This window comes from Haliotis rubra, unplaced genomic scaffold (genome assembly GCF_003918875.1).
Source record: "Haliotis rubra isolate DU_JTF1 unplaced genomic scaffold, ASM391887v1 Scf451, whole genome shotgun sequence".
In the NCBI taxonomy this organism is placed as follows: domain Eukaryota; kingdom Metazoa; phylum Mollusca; class Gastropoda; order Lepetellida; family Haliotidae; genus Haliotis; species Haliotis rubra.
In genome coordinates, this window is record NW_025767137.1 from 735,652 (window position 1) to 759,462 (window position 23,811).

A 23,811-nucleotide genomic window follows, 5' to 3' on the forward strand; every position below is an offset into this window, starting at 1 on the left:
GGTTATGTTTGGGTTAGATTTTCATCCTTCATGTCTGGAAATGTCCTGAAAATGTCAGCAACGTCAAGACAAATGTCAGGACATACATTAGTGTTTCATCTATCTTTAACAGTGCTCAGTTTGGTATTTCATAGCTTTAATTTTCCTGTGCATCATGTCCCTAATTTATTATCATAAGTCTATTGCATCCATAATTGACTGCCATATACTTGGTCCAGAGCTTTCATCATAATAGAATGGAAATTTAATACACAGGATAATGGATTATGGTTCTTTATGGTCACATAGATAATGTCCATGGTTGCAGTGTTTGACATCTACACGTCTACCATTTAGATTGCAACTGTGTAACAGATCTTTCTTGATGACTTGTGCAAAGATCATTTAATTTGTAACATGACTATGTGTAATCAGAAAAACTATGGCTTGAATTGTTATAGTTAAAATAGATTGTACATTACACAGAATTGACATTTCTGTTCTAATAAGAAAAACACTTGAAGTTTAAGTATGAAGTTTTTATTGTTTGTGATCTAATGCTGAAGATGCATACATTATAATAAGTTCAAGGCTCAGAAGAATGACATGAGTCAAATCTTGAAAATCAGGTGGAGCGTTCATGTCATGAGACATGCACAAATTACCACTCAGCAGTGGTAATTTCTGGTGTCCCTAGAATTGCTCTTCAGACACTCATTTCTGGTGTCCCCAGCCGTGATGTTGCTGGAATATTGCTAAAAGCGGCGTAAAACCATACTCACTCCCTAATGTTAGCATCTAGTTTGGACTCGTATATTCATGACACTCTCAGATTGTGTCCTCTCTACATTAATCTCCTCCAAGGCTGTATGCCACACCATGTGGCGTACTGCTGGATCAGTAAGTAAAAATGATATTTATCTCATTCTCCCACCCGTCACTCCGGTGACTTGCTTACAAATTCATGACATGCATCCACTCATTTATGGATACAAGAATACACTTTGTAGTTCAAAATGACCACTTAAATATTAGCTTACTCACCCATCCACACACTGTGACATTCATTACCAATTCACTCCATCCTCTCATGCTTGAAATATAAATGTTGAGATTGACATTACCAGGTCTTCATAGGTTTATAGCACTTTAGCAGCAAAACTGCTGATGTGGGCAACGCTCTCTTATGTCAGAGTCAGACAATCATTGTCATCAGTGCAATAGAAAGGAGTACTTTGTAATAATGTAGAATATTGTCAGTGTCATTATTTTTACATTCACTCTCAGTTCATGATGGGGAGATAGTTATCTGTCCCTGCTCTCAACGGACGATAATAATTTCTTTGAGTGGCATTTTAGAAGTTGGGAAGTACAATATAGACAAAATTCATGGATAACAACTTCTTTGTTGTTGTTATCCATATAGTTTGTCTATATTGAAAGACCATAATGCATGCATTGGGAGTTTTGGCCCATTTTTACTCTACTGAGGTGGAGTTTTAGAGAGTCACAGTTAATGATATTTCACCTAACTTCAGTGCTTATAGCAAGGTCTGTAATCAAATCTAGTTTTTAGAAACCACTGAATTAATGAAGCTGAAATGTGATATGCATATTTGTACCAGTGATGAAACCCCATTTATCAAGAGTTTAAATTCTGATTTTCAAAATGGCAGCTCCCTATTTTTGGAGATTACGCAATTGAATAACGATGTGTAGACAGTTGTGTGTAGGAAATGATTTATGCATTTTCATGCAATATTTTTTGTTTTATTTCAAATTATCTGACCTTTCCACTTAAACCATGCTCTTAAATTCTTTAAACTTTTAGTCAATGAAACTTTAACTTTATATGTTTCGTCCCAATGACTCCTGAATTAAATCACGCAGTATGAACTGAAAGTTTAATGAAATTGAATGATTTTGTTCAGCTAGTTATGAGACCCTTTGTAAATGTGTCAGAATGAAAGTCTTGAAGTTTGGCATGTAAAGTTCCCCTTATGATGACAACATCAAGTGTTATTTAGTCAAATCATTGGTTTAGTTTAGGCGTTTAGTCATAAGCAGAAAACATGATAAAATATCAATGCTGACAACTACGGTCATTTGCAGTCTTGTTCACACGTAAAGCTGTTGGCACTATATATTTGAAGGTGAGCTACAGTGTAATGTCTAACAGCTTTCATATGATTGACGTGTATACTGTTTTATAGGTTTGGGAACCGCATCCTCAGCCCTGTCTGGAACAGGGACAACATTGCCAGTGTTGTCATAAGTTTCAAGGAGCCGTTTGGCACTCAGGGAAGAGGGGGATATTTTGACCAGTTTGGAATCATCAGGTAAGCTTGGTATGCAGTGTTTCTTTTGTTTATTTAAGACATATCAACAGGGACAGACATGATAAACCTTTCAGAATCATGATCAGAACGGGTCCTCAGAAACCTATGCAGGTCCCAATTTCTCAAAAGAAACTTAAGTCTGATATTTGACTTAAGTTAGAGTTTTTACTCAAATTTGAGAAAATGCATTTCCCAGCATGAACTGAAATCGGTATTAAACTCAAACATAGTAGACAATTTGAGTTTGGTGGATAGATTACTTAAGTTGTTTGGACTTTTGTATTTTTTAAAATGCAGTTGAGTTAAACATTCAATTGTTTCAAATTGTCAAACTCAGTTTGAAATTTGAGTAAAAACTTAAGTTTGTTTTGAGAAATCGGGTCCTGGCCTTATGGATCTTGAGTCCATTGACTCGGTTTATGGCTTGTCAAGTTCCTCCTATGGCATAGATTGTTGCTCATGATATCAACCCCAGGATTATAATGTTATGGTGTTGAATCTGTTATAATCAAGCACTTGTCATAGTACAGAATATTGTTGCCATGTGCATTAAGAAATAAAACATGTGCATCTGCTTGGTACACTCATGTGATCTCCAGTTACACTTCTTTCAAATGCTCGTCACGCCGAAGACCCGGGTTCGAATCCCCACATTGGTACAATGAGTGAAGCCCATTTCTGGTGTCCCCCGCCGTGATATTGCTGGAATATTGCTAAAAGCGGCGTAAAACCAAACTCAGTCAGTCTTTCAAATGCATATACAAGTTGGAGTACTAGGTAAGGATAAGATATAAGGATGAAAAGCGTCTTTATGTATATTGAGGAGTGACATTCTGGAGAAGATTCTTACACAGTTGCTAAATAAATAAGTTGCTCATCTATATATCTTATCCTTACTTAGTCCAGTTACATGTTTCAGAGTTGTGGTTCAGGATGTGTTACTTTGTTCTAGACGAAATCTGCTGACTCAGGTTTTTAACTGGTCGAGGACTTACTCGCCAGCCAGTGGCCAGATCAAACCCAAGGACATACAAACTTTCAGAAATATTGTTGCTGAAATATCTTTTGTACCTTTGGTCACATATGGTTTTACAATGAAGCCTGTTTTAATACGTCCCTTGACAGAGATGTGATGCAGAACCACTTACTCCAGATCCTGACTTTGGTTGCCATGGAGAAGCCACCTTCAACAGGAGCTGAAGACATCCGAAATGAGAAGGTTGGTGGAGCAATGGGGTGTGATGTGGGGAGGCATACACCATATATTAAACGAACAGTCAGGATAATATGGGTTGTAGGTTGAATTGATCTTAGATACTACACACCTTCAGAACAAGGAAGATTACAAATGTAAAGTTACTTGAAGTGGAACTTCCCCTGTGCAGATCGAGGTTTGACTTCTTGATATGACAAACGGGATTGGGGTCAGGTTCACTAGCAGTTGATGTATGTCATCCAAACACAATTATGCTAGTCGATGGCTATGGTATCAAACTCTAGACCTTCTTGCTCAAATGTTACACAATGCTTTCAAACTAAAAAATACAGTGGCCTGAGCATGTGTCAAATTATCTATAGTTTCATACAAACATTGTACCAATGTTAGACTGTAGATAAAGATCTACTCCTGTGTTATATTTTTGTCATCAGTGGTGTTGAAGTTCACAGGGTATCTATCACCGCATGTCAACGGTATTTCAATTAATTTACAAAGCTTTGCCCTCAATATGGATAATGTTCCATCTTTTGGAATGGCGGTTGGGTAGCCTAATGGTTAAAGTGTTCGCTTGTCATGGCCTGGGTTTGGTTCCCCACATAGGTACAATGTGCGAAGCCCCTTTCTGGTGTCCCTTGCCATGATATTGCTGGAATATTGCTAAAAGCGGCGTAAAACAATACTCACTCACTTCCATCTTATGATAGCTTAGTTTTGTATTTCCAATCACTATTTGTCAGCACATTAGTTCATTTGAAATATGTTCAACATAGTTTAAGTTGTTGTTTTTTTATTGTGTAGGTAAAGGTGTTGTGAAGCATCTTGCCCATAAAGATGGACGAGGTGGTGCTTGGCCAGTATGTGGGCAAGAAGGATGGCAAGGGAGAAGAGAAGGATGGATACCTTGATGATCCCACCGTCCCCAAGGGTAGGTACAGATCTCAGCTGGGCAGGTTAGCTAGACTGACTCTTATTATCCTATAGTCTTAAGTAGGGATGATGATTGGCAGAAATTCTGTATTACAATATACTGCAGCTTCTAGAGAGTGTGCAAAATAGCCACTAGCTCGTAAAAATCCAGTCGGGCCAGTAAATCTCCACAGTCACTGGCCCGACTGGCTAGTGAATTTCCATGGGGTCATTTTTTTAAATATATCACTCTCTCCTACTTGTTAAATTAGGGACCGTTCATAATTTATGGCTAGGGGGTGATGATGATTTTTTTTTTCTGGGGGTTTCACCCATTTGTTCTGGGGAGCAAGGGGGGTCAGCAATTTTGTACATAAAATGTGTGTTAAAAAATATGCTTAGAAATTATGGGAAGGGGGGGTCATTGATTTTGTACATAAATTTTAGGGGGTCATTCACATTGTACATGCTTCTCCATAAAAATCCTATGTCCGTTTTTATGACAAGTATCGCATGAAGATCCGGGATAGAATTGGTCTTTTGCAATCCATGCTTATCATAAGAGGTGATAATGGAATCAAGTGGTCAGACTCACTGACTTGGTTGACACATGTCATCTAATTGTGTAGATTGATGCTCATGATGTTGATCACTGGATTGTCTGGTCTAGACTGGATTATTTACAGGCTGCCGTCATATAGCTGTAATGTTAACTTTGAAATATTTGATCATTTTACCTAATGGCATTTGCCCACAGAGAGCCTATATCATTTTAGAAAGTAATGATGTGGACAGGTAAAGCTGTGCTGTGTAGTGTGTTGACCAGGAAGTATGTGTCCTCTGATACAACCATTTTATGGCTTCAGGTTCAGTGACTCCAACATTTGCCACTGCTGTGTTATTTGTGAGGAATGAGAGGTGGGATGGTGTGCCATTCATACTCAGGTGTGGTAAAGGTGAGCAATTCAAATTAAATCAATAACATGTTGGTGCATGTTATCATTTACCCATTAACAGGTCAGTTGGGCTGTTTTATTTCCTACCATGCTGTTCATTTGTAAAATTGGTTCAGGAGTGAAAGTGGTCGCTGGAGCTGACGTGATTCATTACCTGAAACAAACTGATGGCCAATTAAGGGTATAAGACATACCATGCTACCAGCATAGAAGTCCTGCAGTGTGGATGAGCGAATACCGGTTTAACTGGTTTGCCGCTGTGCAGTGATATAACTGAAATACTGTTCAAAGTGATGTTGTTTACGCATGCATGCCCACATATGCTGCTTAACATTAGTAATACTTAAATGGGTAATAATATGGGAAGATTGGATTTAAGACATGGCAGTTTTTCCTTGTAAGATATTGGCACAGATATGTTTCTGACACTGTTCAACTGGTTTGTCTTCTCCACACTGGACATGGTTCAGGCTGCTGTGACATTAAACCCTATTCACTCACTCACTCACTCACTCACTCACTCACTCACTCACTCACTCACTCACTCACTCACTCACTCTGAAATCAAATGAAAAAGTAATGAAGTTTGTTCTAGATTTTCTTTAATAATATTTGCTTTTATATCTAGTTTTGTGATGCATAATAGTTTAGTGCTTGTTCACTATTATCACATTTTAATGTTAGTTACGTTTGTGATATTCTCATTTATTTGTAGATGTGTTGCAATGTCATAAAGCTGAGACCTTGTGGTTATGTAACTATGAAATAATGAGGTGTTATCTTTATGCAGCCCTGAATGAGCGGAAGGCGGAGGTGCGTGTACAGTTCCGCGAAGTGGCTGGGGATATTTTCCCTACTGGTGAGGTGAAGCGCAACGAGCTTGTGATCCGTGTCCAGCCCAATGAGGCCGTGTATATGAAGATGATGACCAAGACTCCTGGAATGGCCATTGAATGTGAAGAATCTGAACTTGACCTCTCCTACGGAAGCCGCTACAAGGTGAGTTGAAACTTACTTTGATAGTGCGTATAGGCATTAGATATTCTTGATGTTTCTGTTTCCACCTTGATCTCTCCATATAAAACAATGCCAAGCAGAACAGGAGATATGATTTAAATGGTAAATCATTGTGTCTAATGATGTTTTATCTCACATGCTGTGTCAGCTGGTTAGTTACCATGGTTACTGCAGACCCCAATCACCCCCACCCCTCCTTGCCCTCATGATACTGACCTTAGAAAAAAGGCATTTATTCCAAGAGAAAACAGTACACATGAACAGAATCAAGTAGATCCAGAACGAGTAGAATTCGTTGCCTTTGTTGTTCCTCCAAGCAATCTACAGTTGCACTTGCATTTGCAGGAAGTGAAGCTCCTGATGCCTACGAAGCCGCCTAATCCTGGATGTCTTCATGGGATCCCAGATCCACTTTGTCCGATCTGACGACGAGCTGTCAGAGGCTTGGAGGATATTCACACCACTTCTGCACCAGGTGGACAAGGAAAAGCCCAAACCGATTCCATATGTCTCGGCAGGTCAGTGTCCCGTTGGTTGAAAAACACAGAAATAAACTCCACAGATATATACACGCCTTGAAAGTAGAATCTGGAAAAATGTTGATCATCGCCATGAAAATTATACCAATTTGGGTACTACCTGATCCTACTGTCTTGTTTCATTAACTGATGACTGAATCAGTAAATTTGCAGCTATTCACACAGAGCTATAGACCACATAATGCTCTTATTAAAGAACCCATATCAGAATCTAACAAATTGAAGAAGCTGGTTTTAAGAACATGAGAAATAAATGGTGTTATTGTGCTTAATAGTTTGATGGAGATTATTTCTGAGTTACTGTGCTTGTATTTTTATAGCTAATACCCATGCTTTGTGACTAACACATTTTGAGTATGTCATCAGGGGTTAAATAACATAGACATGTGGACAAACTTGGTTCTAGATTTGAAGATTATTTCCTTGGCTGAAAATGTTTTAAAATCTATGTATAAATCAAGAGACTTCAGCTGCAAAAAGGCTATCCATGTAAAGACACCTAAACAGTGAGTGAATAAGGTTGAATGCACCTTGCAGCAATATTCCAGCAATGAGGGACAGTTAAAAGCACTTCACACATTGTCGCCTGTTGGGAGTCAAACAAAGGCTTTAACCATTGATACACCATTATCCAGGAATACCACAAAGTGTTCACATTTGCTGCTAAACATTAGACAGTTTTATATTTTCCTTATCCTGACTCATGCTCTTTTGCTTGTCTTCTTCTTCTTGCGAACATAGTGGAACACTTGTATCTCCTTATTTGAAGCTCCCTTCAAAATAAAATCACTAATTGGTACTCACCACGAGTTGCTCCCCTTTGTCTCCTGAAGGAAAAGGTGTCGCCACCCTCTGGCCATGTGCTCCACTCTCCTTCTTAAGCCCAGTGAGCAGGATGTGAGAGCCTTGTGTCTCCTTACACATATCCTTTGATAATCTCTTAGTTTTTACCTCCTCATAGGTTACTATAGAGGTATAGCTAGTATCCTTTACTATTTGTATTGATTAATTATCATGATTTCTACTGTTTATTCACGTGTATTATCGTATTTAGCTAGCTTTACGCGTTCATGAAAATCTGTACGATTTGTAGATTACGTTTTCTGCCTCCGATCCACATGTAATATGCCCTTAGTTGTTCTACGCAGGTGTGCGTTTAATTCACGTTGCAGTTACTGCATTAATTTATCTCATTCTGCATTTAATAAATATCATCTTTGCGTCTTAAGACGTGCTGCAGATAGATCACGCAAACAAGGGCAAAACATGGCAGAGAGTCCAGATATTCCTTCCAGTCAGCTGCTAGCGATCGACCCTCTCCCGTCTGGTGTTCTGCTAGAGACCCTGCGGCAGAGGAACGCGGGGAATATGAGTCCGTTACCTCAAGAAGCGACCAGCCTCCCCAGACATCCTGGCCATTGCAGACCAAGTCTAAGAGGGGCTTCATCGTGATGCGATCTCAACGCAGATTGAGGACACCCAGGGCAGCGCCACTTCCCAAAGGGAAATCTGAAGACAGCAAGAACTTTCTCAGCCGAGATCGTTCCAGCAGCAGAGTTGGGCCTCTACGATGATCAGCCGATAATCATCCCGACTTACTGACAGAAGAAGGCGACCCGGTGTCAGCGACTGTGACTTCTGCAGAGATCTCCATGCAGCCTGATGCCTCTACACGGCGTCAGACGTCATTGATGTGAACCCCATCGCCAGAAAGAGCGCCCGGCGACTTCGCCTGCAGATCATCCCAGAAGACATGATGCGGCCAGATTATGAACATCATGGAGGACCACTACAAACGCCTTCGCAAGCGAAGGTCCGAGCAACCAGCGAAGGCTCCAACGTGAACAGCACCCCAGAGGCACCCCGTCAACGTAGCAGCCAAGGCGATGTCACCTTATGCGGCGAAAGGAGTCCGCGACCACCTTGACGAAGGACCTAGATGTACAGCCTTTCGCGGCCTTCGCGAAAGCGGCGGGAGAGATCATCACCATCTTCGATTTCATCTCTAGATATGGACTCAGACCATCAGACATCACGGAAGCCTTGGCGAAGGTCATATCATCGATCCCGGACGGGCGCCAAATGAAGCTTCGAAGGCATTATCGAAGGACATATGATTCCAGCATCTTCATCGCCTAGAAGAACATCGAGGGACTGCCGAAGAGCTTGCGCGAAGCTATCAACATTCACCTCACAAGTCTCGAGAGAAGATCATCCCATAGGCGCATCTCCAATCCGTTCATCACCAGATTGATCACCCATCAGATCTCCACGCCAGAGCTGGTAGCACAAGTCAACTAGATCGCCACAAACCTCATCAGATATACGAACAGCTACACGCCCAGTCCCGAGAGCATCTACAATTTATTAATGATGATGGTTTGGAGGATGATGGAGGAATCATATTTTCTGATGCAGAGATCACGGTATTGGATGGTCCAATAACCTAGATCCTGCCACATCACCATCTAAAAGTGGCAATACGACAGCTCTCAGGCGATATTTGATGAAGGAAGATGATCCAGATGCAATCACTCTACTCCGACGCATCTCGATTGCTTGCAGTGCCACGGAATCTAGATGCAGCTTTCCAGAAAGCTCACGAAAGTTCCAGATACCTACATCTACCCAACTTTCAAGCCAAGAAGTTCTCCACGCGATAACGCCGGACTCCTTCTACAAGGCCCAGGACATGGACGCCAGAACTATAAGATCATCAGCGATGTAAAGAACAAGATTTCCAGATGATGGATGATTACAAGTTGGCTCCCTCGCGAAACCACTTGGCGAGGCGGTATGTTCCTTGGAGTTAAATAGATCTAGGACTGATCAGTGAGACTCTTATTACTAGATTCCGGGAATGCGACGGAAGATGATAGGAGATGATTTATTCTGCCTTGCTTATGCAAAGAAAGATCCAGCCAGTTTTAACGGATCATCTTACATCTGTTTCAGCAGCTGACCTTAGCTGCAAATCGTCAAGGCCTCTCCCTGCCTCCTGTAATTGGGGAGAACTTTACAGCCCACTTTATACAGCCCGTGGTCGACAACATCCATCTTTGTGTGATGAGACAATTCGATAAGGTCGCCAAAGAAGGAAGTCTCTCTAAGGATTCCAGGGAAGTCCTTATGATTAGATCGATGGACACACTAGCCAGCGTCATTCAGTCCAGACTTCACAAGATACTCAGGCGGATCTAAGTTCACGGGCCTGAAAAAGAGCAAGAGACAGGAAGATAGCCAGCTCTAGAGGTAAAGATTCTTTTAAATGGCATGCCCATATGGCAACTATAGAGAGGATCAGGAAGAGGCAGGACTTGCGGAGGTTCCCAGTTATAGGCGCTGAAACACAGGTTGAACGACTGGAGTCTTCCACCCCCAGCCCGTTCCAGTACAACCAGCTCAAGTGGGTGGACGCCTTCCAACTACACTGGGAAAACTGGGGAATGCTGCAAGATCATTACGATCTCCAACATTATTCAACAACACGGATTTCATTATCCCTCTACAGGACCAAGCCTCCGGCTGACAATCAAACCCCCAAGTTGCGATTTACGGCAACATCAACTACCAAAGATAAAAGAGGCTGTCTCATCACTCCTATCCAAACAGGCCATAGAAGTAATAGATCAAACAAGCGTCAGACGACCAGGTTTCTAATGCCCCAGGTTTCCCTGGTTCCCAAAGAAAACTCCATCGGAGGTATACAGACTCATCTACAACATGAGCTTCTTTCAACAAGAAATATCCTGCATAAAACCAATCGTTTCGCGTGATGATACATTTTCCTCAGTTCATTGTGATGATTAGATCCTATGGACTACATGGGCTGCATAGATCTACGGGATGCCTACCTGCACATCCCCATTCATCCCGTTCAGGGAAATACCTACGATTGAATTTGGGGAGGGCTACCATTACCAGTGGAAAGTAATCCCACATTCGAATATCATCAGCCCCTGGCTATTCACGAGGATATGAAACTAAACCGATTATCACGCTCTACATCGGGCTAAGGAGCTACGAAAGTCGCGTTTACCTCGACGACGTAGGATAATAAGTAGATCAAGGATCCACTCGCGCCTCAAACTACGGATTCAAGGTACATCATAAAGCTACTAACACAACTAGGTTGGTTAGTAAACTTACATAAGTCGGACCTAGTACCATATTAAAGACCTACAGTTCCTGTGGAATTATTCGATTCATCACAAATCGCCAACTGTATTATGGTACCAGAAGACCGTTGGCTCAAGATACAACAGACCATTCCACCAGCTCTACTCTCTGGGTTACCACTCACGACAATGGCAGAGCCTACTAGGTCTTCTCACATCAGCCCAAGACATGACTGTCACGGGCAGGATTACAGTTACTGCGTCCCTACAGGTCCTCATCAGCGCACATCTCAACGCATGTACAACCACATTCAGTCTGCCAAAACATCTCAGACCACGTCTACTATGGTGGACCAAGAAATCCCGAATGTCTCTGAAGGGTTTGTTTTAGCCTTGGAGGCAGGAATACAAAACCCATCTGTATGTAGATGGCGTCCTCCAAGGTTGGGGGCTCATCTCACCAACCACGATATCAGGGTTATGGAATCAGGAAGAATGCAAACTCTATATAAACAGTCTTAGAAATGAAAGCTGCGTCAATCAGCATGCGTTTACATTGGAGCCGCATTTCTACCACAAAATCGCTTCTTAATGATCCATACAGACAATTAGACCCAGTGGCTCTCTACCAGGCATAAACAAGCAAGGCTCAAGCTGAGATCGATGAACGCGCAGACTTCTAAGCTTTCAACTGTTGATTTAATACAAGATCTAAATCTACATGTCAGAGCAGTGCACATTCCCGGAGCCAGAAATAATATACTAGCAGGCGGTCTCTCCTTATGCCTCATCTACCATCACCCGACAGAAATTGTGTGATGATCAACGGAAATTTTGCACAGATAATCAAGCAATTAGGAGCGCTACCGCTAATAGACCCTGTCGGGCCACAGCGATTCAACAATCAGCTTCGACATTACATGTCCTGCAGTCCCAGACCCCCAAGCAGCAGGCAGCGGACTCTAAGTCTATCATGGGAGGCCTCAATGCACGCTGCGTTCGCGCCAGCAATAATACCTCAGAGGTATTACGAGAAAATCAGACAAACACAGTTTCCTGGCGCTCACTTTGGTGGCTCGCGACCAGAGCGTGGTTTCCCATACTAATTCAAAAATCGGGTCGTAACCAGCACTGGAGCGGTACCTAATGGTGCCAAACCCGTTAATTCATCCCTCACCAAACAACAAGTGCCGCGAAACCCAGCAAATGTTCCAGCTACTACGTTATGGACTGTATACAAATGTGTTTTAAACAAGAGAGGATAGCATTCTGCCAGAGCGTATGCAAAAGCAGTCCAAGCTTGCCTTACGTTACTCAACTCATGCTTTGGCAATGCGGCTGATAGAGTGGCACAGTTTGAAAAGGAATTATGCAACAAAGAAAGGGTTTACAGCAGCAGCAGAGAGCTTCACAACCTCAGAGTGGCAGACTATTTTTAATGTACCCAAAAGCAAAGCAAACGTTTAAAAGGTTCCATAGCGATAATGACATATCTTTGCCGGCTTAGCTCTGTAATCGCATAGGAAGATTGTCCAAATTGTAATAGAGATCTCCAGAGTTACTGGCCTTACCTCGAGCTTTCGATTGGAGGGGACCAAAAGCGGAAGTTCCACGTAGCAGGATCTGAATGTAGTGTTACAACACCTCACGAGTGAGAGTCCTATAGACCAGGTCCGACAAACTTTGAATTTCTCACACGAAGAAACATTGTTTCTGCTGCTTTGGCTGACCCGCACAACCTGGCAGGGTATTCGAAATGCGGCTCTGGATCTGCGAGGGATACAGTTTGATGACAATCATAACCTTGCAAGCACCTTCGGATTAAGATGGGGATTTCATTGCAAAGAAGTCAACTGCCGGAGGTCAGCCAGACAGATTATTCGGCACTATCCGGCTATCACTATTCGGGATTACAAGATACACAAGATTCTATCACTGTTGTCCGGTAAAGCTCAAAGAAGTTTGTTACGGCTGATCCAAAACAAAGGAGAAAGATTTCTCAAAGCGTTTATTCATCCCATTGTAGCCCTCTGAATCAAACAGAAATTAATCACCGGACCACAATATCCTATTTGGATAAGGACTGGCGTCATTCTCCGATGCCTACAAGGCAGCAGGCTTGGAACCCACCAGCAACATCAAATCCACATGAGATCAGGGCACTGGCCTCTACCCTCTCGCCCTACCGCATTAACTATTTCATGCGGAACACGATTATGGAAGGATGCTTGTTGGAAATCTAGCATAGGTATTTGCTAATCACTACCTAGAACTATCACTACAGAAGATGTCTCTGGCATTCCACCATTCCGCGACCTGGTCACTCAGCAACAACAACCTTAGTCCTAAGTAAGTTAAAATGTTAGCGCCACAAAGATTAATGTAATATTTTATACGCCTCATCTAGCTTATACAACTCTAAGGAGTTTAGGGCTATATATGCTTATGTTCAGCTTAAGTATTCTACCTTAAGCATATACTTGGATATAGTCAATTTCCAATTGCTCTATCAGAGTCTTTATATATATATATATATAATTTATAGGTATTGTTCAATATCATTCATAATGTAATTCCCCTTTAATGGCTTTATATAGCCTATGGTTTCTTTATACAGGAAACTATCCTAAATCTAAGGCTTCATGAAGAGTTCCGTAGGGGAATGTACAGTATATCTATACAAAATCACTAATTGTAAATCCAAAGTGTTACACTTTTCCGTTCTGTATACCTTAGGATGCTGCACAAGCAAAAAGAGCATGAGTCAGGATAAGGAAAAGAAATATGTAATTTTAGAGTAAAGTGGTGACATACTTATCCTGATCTCATCAATTAAAGATATCCCATCCTCCCACATAACACTTTGGATTTCCCTGTAGAGATTCAAATTAGTGGGCTCGCTAAATCAGGAGAGTGGAGTGGAGCACATGGCCAGGAGGTTGGCTGACACCTTTTCCACGCCAGAGACAGAGGAGAGCAACTTCGTGGTGGGAGTTACACCAATTAGTGATTTTATTTTGAAGGGCTTCAAATGGAGATACAAGTGTTCACACTGTATTGCGCCAAGAAGAAGAAGACAAACAAGAAGAGCATGGAGTCAGGATAAATTATGGAAATATCAATTTTACTCTAAAAATTACATATTTGTGATAATGAGGAGAAGGCTGTTTTAAGACCATGACATTTTATCTTGTAAGATCTTGGCTGTAAGAAGTTCTGGCCCCGATTTCTCAGAAACAAACTTAGAAGTCTGAGTTTGACTTAAGTTCAAATTTTTACTCAAATTTGAGAAAAGCATTTCCCATGTTCAACTGAAATAGATGTTAAACTCAAACCTGGTAGACAATTTGAGTTTGGTGAATAGAATACTTAAGTTGTTTGGGCTTTTTATTTTAAAAATGCAGCTGATTTATAAATTCAGCTGTTTCAAATTCAAAACTCAGTTTGAAATTTAGAGTAAACTTAAGTTTGTTTGAGAAATTGGGGCCAGACATATCCTCACTGGACATTGTTCAGAGTGCTGTGAGTAGTAAACAGAATTCACTCACTCACTCCTAAAATCAAATGGAATGAAGTAATGAAGTTCTAGATGTGCTTGAATAAGTGGAAACTTTCTGTTATTTAACCCTGATGTTCCTTTGTTTTATTGCTTGTGTGTTTCCCTGGCTTCCTGTTTACCGTGTGTTTTGTTTTGTATACTTACCATTATCATTCTTATTACTCATTTGTAGTTTTAAGTCAACTGATAATCAATTCCTATCAGGTGTGGGATGTATGATTAGCATACTCAGGAATGGCAGAATGGGTGCCTTGTAAGACCTGGGTACCTACAGGACAAACACAAACCTGTGGTTAGCCACATGATGCTAGGTGATAAAACGAGTAAACTCCTTGGTTAAACCTCAAGTCACAGATGTTCACAATCCAGTCTGACTTCACACACATTCTAGCACACCGTGTGTGTGAAACTAGATAAACCTTATAAAGCTTAAAAGGCAAGGTTCTGTGTATGCATGATCATATCACTTTGTGTGTACTATCCTAAACAGTTTTCATCAGGGCTGTGTAGGATAGCAATGTCCAAATGTACATTTTGCTTCCAGCTCTTGGGATTGCTACCACAGGTGCGGGTATGGTCCGGTAACCTTAGGGAGTTGGAGTCACGATGGTTAGTTAATTAGGACCTGTCCTTCCCCAATTTGAGCACGTAACTGTTCATTGAAAACATAGTGTCATTACCACAACCAGTTACATGAGATGTGCTTGTAAAGAAGTATGAGTTAGGATGTTGGTGATGCATTGGAAATCTAACATGGTATTTTGCTAGAAATGCTACCTAAGAGACATCACTACAAGAAGATGTCTCTGGCATTCACCATTGGGACCACTGGTCCTCGCTCAGCAACTGACAGTCCCTCGTAGGCGTTAAAATATTAGCCTCACAAGATTAATATGTATTTTATACATACTCATCTAGCTTATAACTCTAAGGAGTTTTAGGGCTATGTATATATGTTCAGCTTAAGTATTCTACCTTAAGCATATACTTGATATAGTCAATTTCAGTGCCTCTATCAGAGTCACCTATATATATATATATAATTTATATGTATTGTTCAATATATTCATAATGTAATTCCCCTTAATGGCTTTATATAACCTATGGTTTTTTTTATACAGGAAACATCCTAAATCTAAGACTTCATGAAGTTCCCCAGAGGGGATATTACAGTATATCTATACAAAATCACTAATTATAAATCCAAAGTATTCTGTTACCCACCTCCGCTCCGTGAGGATGCTGCACAAGCAAGAGCATGAGTCAGGATAAGGAAAAAATATGTAATTTTTAGAGTAAAATTGATATTTTATACTTTATCCTGACTCATGAGGTTAGCTCCCTCCCATCCTCCCCACATAACACTTTTGGATTTCCTGTAAATTCAAGTGTTGGGCTCGCTAAATCAGGAGAGAGTGGAGCACATGGCCAGAGGGTGGCTTAACACCTTTTCCGCCAGGGGAGACAAAGGGGAGCAACCTCGTGGTGAGTACCAATTAGTGATTTTATTTTGAAGGAGCTTCAAATAAGGAGATACAAGTGTTCCACTATGTTCGCAAGAAGAAGAAGACAAGCAAAAGAGCATGAGTCAGGATAAGTATAAAATATCAATTTTAAAAATTACATTTTAAAAATTACATTTTTTATCTTGTAAGATCTTGGCACCTGTAAACCTCACTGGACATTGTTCAGAGTGCTGTGAGTATTAAACCCAATTCACTCACTCACTCTAAAATCAAATGGAATGAAGTAATGAAGTTCTAGATGTGCTTGAATAAGTGGAAACTTTCTGTTATTTAACCCCTGATGTTCCTTTGTTTTATTGCATGTTCCTGAAGCTTCCTGTTTTTACGTGTGTTTTGACTTTTGTATACTTACCATTATCATATTACTCATTGTAGTTTAAGTCAACTGATAATCATTCCTATCAGGTGTGGGACATGTAATTAAGCATACTCAGAATGGCAAGAATGAGTGCAGCAAGACCCTGGGTACCTACAGGACAATCCATACCTGTGGTTAGCCACACGATATACTGATAAAAACAGTAAACTCCTTGGTTAAACCTCAAATGCAGATGTTCACAATCCAGAGTCTGACTTCACACACATTCTATCTGACTTCATGTGTGTGTGAGTAAACATAAAGCTTAATGCAGGTTCTGTGTATGCATGATCATATCACTTTGTGGTTATCTAAACAGTTTTCATCAGGGCTGTGGGATAACAATGTCCAAATGTACATTTTGTACTCAACTCTTGGGATTACCACAGGTACCAGTGGGTAGCCAGAAGTAGAGTGCGTGGTTGGATTAATTAGGACCTGTCCTTCCCCTCATTTTGAACGTAACTGTTCATGAAAGCTTATAGTGTCATAGCCTGACAGTTACATGAGATGTGCTTGTAAAAGTATGAGTTATGATGTTGCTTGAAACATTGGTATATACATTATGATAGGATATGGTGTCACGAGAGCCGTTCTTCTTACATATATGTGGTGTAGCTTTCAGTGACAGCTGCTATGAAGAGGCAAAATGTAGGAAATTCCAATTTTCAGTGATCTCCTTATTCTTTCCCACATATATGTCATATTAGTTTTTCAAATGAAAACAATTGTATGTTGACAACCAATTTTCAAAGAAGTATGAAATTCATAGGCATAATAGACACAGACAATAGAAAATATAGGTGAGGATTCATGTGCACAAAATCCCGAACTTTCTAACAATCATTCAATCAAGTGAAAAAAGTCTGCAAAAATGGTTCAATGTTTTTGTTACTTTAGAGTTGTAATAAAAGGAATTTTTACCCCTGCATCTTGGATATAATATAGATCTATCTGTGAGTGTTGTACACCTTGGAGATATTAGGAGACTCACCCTAGTATTTATATTTTGTTGAATTGTGTCAAGAATGAGATTTTGAGTGAAACTTTGTTTTGTACTTGCTGTTTTGTAGTACTTTGGTGAGTGCTCCCTATTTTGATAGATAGTGCAGATTAATAGCCTAGAACCCATAGCATGCATAGAATCTTCCCCATAACAAGCTTAGTGAACCATTTTACCTGGTCCTCTGAAGATATTATCATTTTTAAGGCTCATCTTTAAGGTTCACAAAGGTGACCAACTTGGATCAGTGATTGATTTGGTCTGTTGCATGTCACTTAGTGGAGCATTGCAAAATAATTCAACAGCTGATTTGCCTGACCGAAGTCATCTAAGGCACTGCAATTCACTGTGCAGTTACATCCCTTTAGCATGCCAGGATCTCAGAGTTCAAATCTTAAATCCCTTGCTGACACATGTCATGGTGGTATCCCAATTGTGTAGATTGATGCTCATGCTGTTGATCATTGGATTGTCTGGTCCAGACTCGACTATTTACAGACAGCCACCATATAGCTGTAACAGTGCTGAGTGCAGCATTAAACAACAATCAGTCAATCCATCCTAGTTCTCCTAGATCGAGTGAAACTCATTGCTGATGTGCCAGAGGATATTTTGATATATGACTTAAGGCAGCTTAACATGCTTCACTCTTCTTCCGGCTCACTGGGCGGTAGCCTAGTGGTTAAAGCATTAAACCGTCACGCTGAAGGCCCAGGTTGATTTCCCACATTAGTACAATGTGTGGAAGCCCATTTCTGGTGTCCCCACAGCAGTGATATTGCCAGTGTAGGAAAGATGTAGAAAATCTAGCCTGTCCACAGGACTGACAGGTCAATTTTTACCAGTCCTGACAAAATCTAGCCTGTCCTCCAAATATAAATAAAACACCTTCGGCAGTAGATATTCAAAAGGTTATAATCATTATATATATGTCATTGGTTTGCATAAAATTGACCCGACATGAGGAATGGACTAGATATTTTTTAACCCGTCCTCCACAAAATTCACCCGTCTTCGACGTTGGGACGGGAGCTATCTTTCCTACACTGATATTGTTTGAATATTGCTTGAGAAGCAGCATAAAACCATACTCACTCACTCTTCCGCGCACCTCCTCACCTTTAGAGGCAACTGTGTAAGCTAGTCAGACACCATTGTCTTCACAACCTTTTATATTTATACAGAACTTTGGGTCTGTTGTTGGAGTGGAAATAAAACTGAAGTTAGACCGTCAAAAGCGTTTTGGTTTTCTCAAATGTGTTGATAGGAAGAGAACAAGCATAGATTTGAAATTCTATATTTTTCATATAGCATATTTTAATGTTACAGGAATGTTCGTTTTTTGCACATATTATCATCTGGGCAGTAACTGATGCCCAAACTTTTGTTTTCTTCTGCATTCCTTTATCATAAATAATGTTTAGAGATAAAATACTGTATGAGAGAATGCACCCAGGATGAGATGTCAGTTTTGTATTGCTCAATGTATAGCCATGGTGAACAAAGTGATATGTATCACCCAGCTGACGAGTATAAAAGCCTGCCAAGGTTGGATATCATGGTAACAAAAGTAGCTGCACAACAACTTTAATATTACCAGTAATAAAGAACATGAGTTGTTTTATGGGTGTCACTATAAATGGAGAAGATTGTCCGAGCACATGTATAACATTATTAGCTGATCTGTAACATATATACTTGAAGATAGATGCCAGCTGTGTGTGGTACTAGAGTGCAGGGGAAGAATAGTGTTATCATGTGTATTGAGCAAGAACACCTACATAGGGATCATGAATATTTTCAGGGACATTATGCAATGGTTTTACTCAGCCTTCACTAAAAGATATATATCAAATATTTATTTATTTTTCCTTATCCTGACTCATGCTCTTTTGTTTGTCTTCTTCTTCTTGCTAACATAGTGGAACACTTGTATCTCCTTATTTGAAGCCCCTTCAAAATAAAATCACTAATTGGTACTCACCACGAAGTTGCTCCCCTTTGTTTCCCCTGGCGGAAAGGTGTCGCCACCCTCTGGCCATGTGCTTCACTCTCCTTCTTCGCCCAGTGAGCAGGATGTGAGAGCCTCGCGGTCTCCTTACACACCATATCCTTTGATAATTTCTTAGTTTTACCTCTTTAGGTTACTATAGAGGTATAGCTAGTATCCTTTACTAATTTGTATTGATTATTTATCGTATTTCTACTGTTTATTCACGGTATTCGCGGATTGTTCAGCTAGCTTTACGCTGATGAAAATCTGTACTATTTGTAGATTACGCTTTTTCCGCCTCTGATCCGCATGTAATATGCCCTAGTTGTGCTACTGCAGCGCTTTGATTCACGCTGCAGTTACTGCATTAATCTATCTCATTCTGCATTTAATAAATATCATCTTTGCGCCTTTAAGACGCATGCAGATAGGTCACGCAAACAAGGGCAAAACATGGCAGATAGTCCAGATATTCCATCCAGTCAGCTGCTAGCGATCGACCCTCTCCCGCCTGGTGTGCTGCTAGAGACCCCGCGTAGAGGAACGTGGACGCAGTCCGCTACCTCGAAGAAACGACCGCCTCCCCAGACATCCCGCCATCGCAGACCAAGTCTAAGAGGGCCTCAACGCCTTCTCAACGCAGACTTAGGACCCCCCAGGGCAGCGCAGACTTCCAAAGGGAAATCTACGAAGACAGCGAACTTTTCAGCCGAGATCGCTCCAGCAGCAGAATTGGGCCTCTACGATGATCAGCCGATAATCATCCCCGACTTACGCACAAGAAGCGACCGTGTCAGCGACTGTGACTTCTGCAGAGATCACCATGCAGCCTGATGCCTCTACACTGACGCCGAACGCTATTGATGTGGACCCCATCGCAGAGAAGACGCCGACGACTTCGCCACAGATCATCCCAGAAGACATGATGCGCAAATTATGAACATCATGGAGGACCACTATAAACTGCAGAAGCAGGGTCCGAAGTTTTCGCTAAGGCTCCAACGTGACAGCACCCCAGAGGCACCCCCGGCCAACGAGCAGCTAAGACGATGTCACCTTCGCTGGCGGAAGTCCCGACCACCTTGACGAAGGACCTAGATGTACAGCAGCCTTCGCTAAGGCCTTCGGCTGGCGGACAGATCATCACCATCTTCGATTTCATCCCTAGATATGGACTCGACCATCAGACGCCACAGAGGCCTTCGCTAAGGTCATATCATCGATCCCCCGACCGACGCAATGAAGCTTCGCTAAGGCATTCGCTGGCGACATATGATTCCAGATCTTCATCATCTAGAAGGACATCGAGGGACTATAGAAGAGCTTCGCTGGCTATCAACGTCACTTCACAAGTCTCCGAAAAATCATCCCATAGACGATCTCCACTTCGCTTCATCACCATGTCGATCACCAGATCTCCACATAGAGCGGCGCACAAGTCAACTAGATCGCCACAAGCCTCATCGACATACAGACAGCTACACGCAGTCCCGGCGAGCATCTACAATTCGCTAATGATGATGGTATTGAGGATGATGGAGGAATCATTTTCTCCGATGCAGAGATACGGTATTGATGGTCAATAACCTAGATCTCTCATCACCATCTAAAAGTGGCAATACAGCTTAGACGATTTGATGAAGGAAGACGATCCAGATGCGATCACTCTACCCCGATTGACCCGACATCATGGCAGTGCCACAGAATCTAGATGCAGCTTTCCAGAAAGCTACGAAAAGTTCAGACACCACATCTACCCAACTTTCATGCCAAGAAGTTCTCCACGATAACATGGACTGTTTCTACAAAGCCCAGGACATCGATGAGAACTATAAGATCATCAGCCATGTCAAGAACAAGATTTACAAGATGGATGATCGCAAGTTGGCTCATATAGAAACCATGACGAGACGTATGTTCTTTGGGTTAAATAGATCTAGGACGATCAATGAGACTCTTATCACTAGATTCCGGGATTCCACGACGGAAGATGATAGAATGATTTATTCTGCCTTACTTATGCAAAAGAAAGATCAGCAGTTTTTAACGGATCATCTTACATCTGTTTCAGCAGCATTGACCCTTAGCTCGCCGCCAAGGCCTCCTCGCTTCCTGCAATTGGGGGGAGAACTTTACAGCCCCACTTTATACAGCCCCGTGGTCGACAACATCCATCTTTGACGGAGAAATCGACAAAGTCGCCAAGGAAGTCTCTAAGGATTCCAGGGAAGTCCTTATGATTAAATCGATGGACACACTAGCCAGCGCCATTCGGCCAGACTTCACAAAGATACTCAGGCAGATCTAAGTTCACGGGCCTACAAAGAGCAAGAGACAGGAAGATAGCCAGCTCTAGAGGTAAAGATTCTTTTCGTCGGCCATATGGCAACTATAGAGGAGGATCAGGAAGAGGCAGGACACCCAGAGGTTCCCGCAACTATAGACGCTGAAACACAGGTTCGGAACGACTGGAGTCTTCCACCCCAGCCGCTCCAGTACAGCCAGCACAAGTGGGTGGACGCCTCCAACTACACTGGGAAAACTGGGGAATATTGCAAGACCCTTTACGCCTCCAACATTCTTCAACACGGATTTCGATCCCACTACAGGCTAAGCCTCCGCTGACAATCAAACCCCTCAAGTTCGATTTACAAGCGCAACAACTACCAAAGATAAGAGAGGCTGTTTCATCACTCCTATCCAAACAGGCCATAGAAGTAATAGATCAAGCAAACGCCGAACCAGGTTTCTACTCCCCAGTTTTCCTAGTTCCCAAGAAAACTCCACGGAGAAATACAGACTCATCTACAACATGAGCTTTTTCAACAAGAATTATCTACGCAAACCACCGGGTTTTCTCAAGATGATACATTTACCTCAGTTACGCCAGATGATTCGGCCCTATGGACTACATGGGCAGCATAGATCTACAGGATGCCTACCTGCACATCCCCATTCATCCCGATTCCAGGAAATACCCACGGTTTACTCTAGAAGGGCTACATTACCAGTGGAAAGTAATTCCCATTCGAATATCATCAGCCCCTGGCTATTCACGAGGATAACGAAACCGATTATCATCTTTTCTACATCGCCAAGGGCTACGAGCGCTTTTACCTCGACGACGGGATACAGGTAGATCAAGATCCACAGCATCTCAAACTACAGTTAAATTACATCATAAAGCTACTAACACAACTAGGATGGTTAGTAAACTTACGCAAGTCGGACCTAGTACCATCGCAAAGACCTGCAGTTCCTAGGTATTCGATTCATCACAAATCGCGAACCGTGATCGTTGTACCAGAAGACCGCTGGCTCAAGATACAACAGACCATTCCACCAGCTCTACTCTCCCGCTACCACTTCGACAATGGCAGAGCCTACTAGGTCTTCTCACATCAGCCCAAGACATGACTGTCACAGGCAGATTACAGTTACGGCCCCTACAGGTCCTCATCAACGACATCTCAACGATGTACAACCATTCAGTTCACCAAACATCTCAGACCTCATCTACTATGGTGGACCAAGAAATCGAATGTCTGCGAAGGGATTTGTTTAGCAGAGCAGGAATTCAAAACCCATCTATATGTAGACGCCACACCCAAGGTTGGGGAGCTCATCTCACCAACCACACGATATCAGGATTATGGAATCAGCAAGAATGCAAACTCCATATAAACAGTCTAGAAATGAAAGCTGTAATCAACGCCATTCTACATTGGAGCACATTTCTACAAAATGCGCACCTAATGATCCATACAGACAATTCGACAGTGGCGTTTCTACATAAACAAGCAAGGCTCAACGAGATCGCTGAACCTTTTGAACCTAAGCTTTCAACTGTTCGATTTAATACAAGATCTAAATCTACATGTCAGAGCAGTTCACATTCCCCGAGCCAGAAATATACTAGCAGACGCTTCTCTCGGCCTCATCTACCATCACCGACAGAGTGGATGATCAACAGGGAAATATTTGCACAGATAATCAAGCAATTAGGAGCTACCGCTTAATAGACCTTTTCGCCACGCCGATTCAACAATCAGCTACCGACATTCGTGGTCACCAGTCCCAGACCCTCAAGCTTGGGCAACGGATTTAAGTCTATCATGGAAGGCCTCAATGCGTACGCTGCTCACACGCCAGCAATAATACCTCAAGTATTACAGAAAATCAGACAAACACAGAGCCTACAACTCACTTTGGTCGCTACTACTGGTCGCCAGAACGTGGTTTCCCATACTAATTCAAGAAATCGGTCAACCAGCACTGGAGCTACCTGCCGCCAAGAAA

At 41.8% G+C, this 23,811-nt stretch overlaps 1 protein-coding gene across 1 annotated transcript in view; it reads left to right on the top strand.

Moving 5' to 3' along the window:
- The window catches only part of LOC124289919 (glucose-6-phosphate 1-dehydrogenase-like), a 50,387-nt gene that overhangs the window by 16,068 nt on the left and 10,508 nt on the right, over nt 1-23,811 (top strand). The window contains 6 exon segments of the mRNA XM_046726591.1: nt 2,193-2,318; nt 3,444-3,537; nt 4,336-4,462; nt 5,310-5,399; nt 6,190-6,398; nt 6,762-6,934. Coding sequence (XP_046582547.1) covers nt 2,193-2,318; nt 3,444-3,537; nt 4,336-4,462; nt 5,310-5,399; nt 6,190-6,398; nt 6,762-6,842 — 727 coding nt within the window. The 3' untranslated portion in view covers nt 6,843-6,934.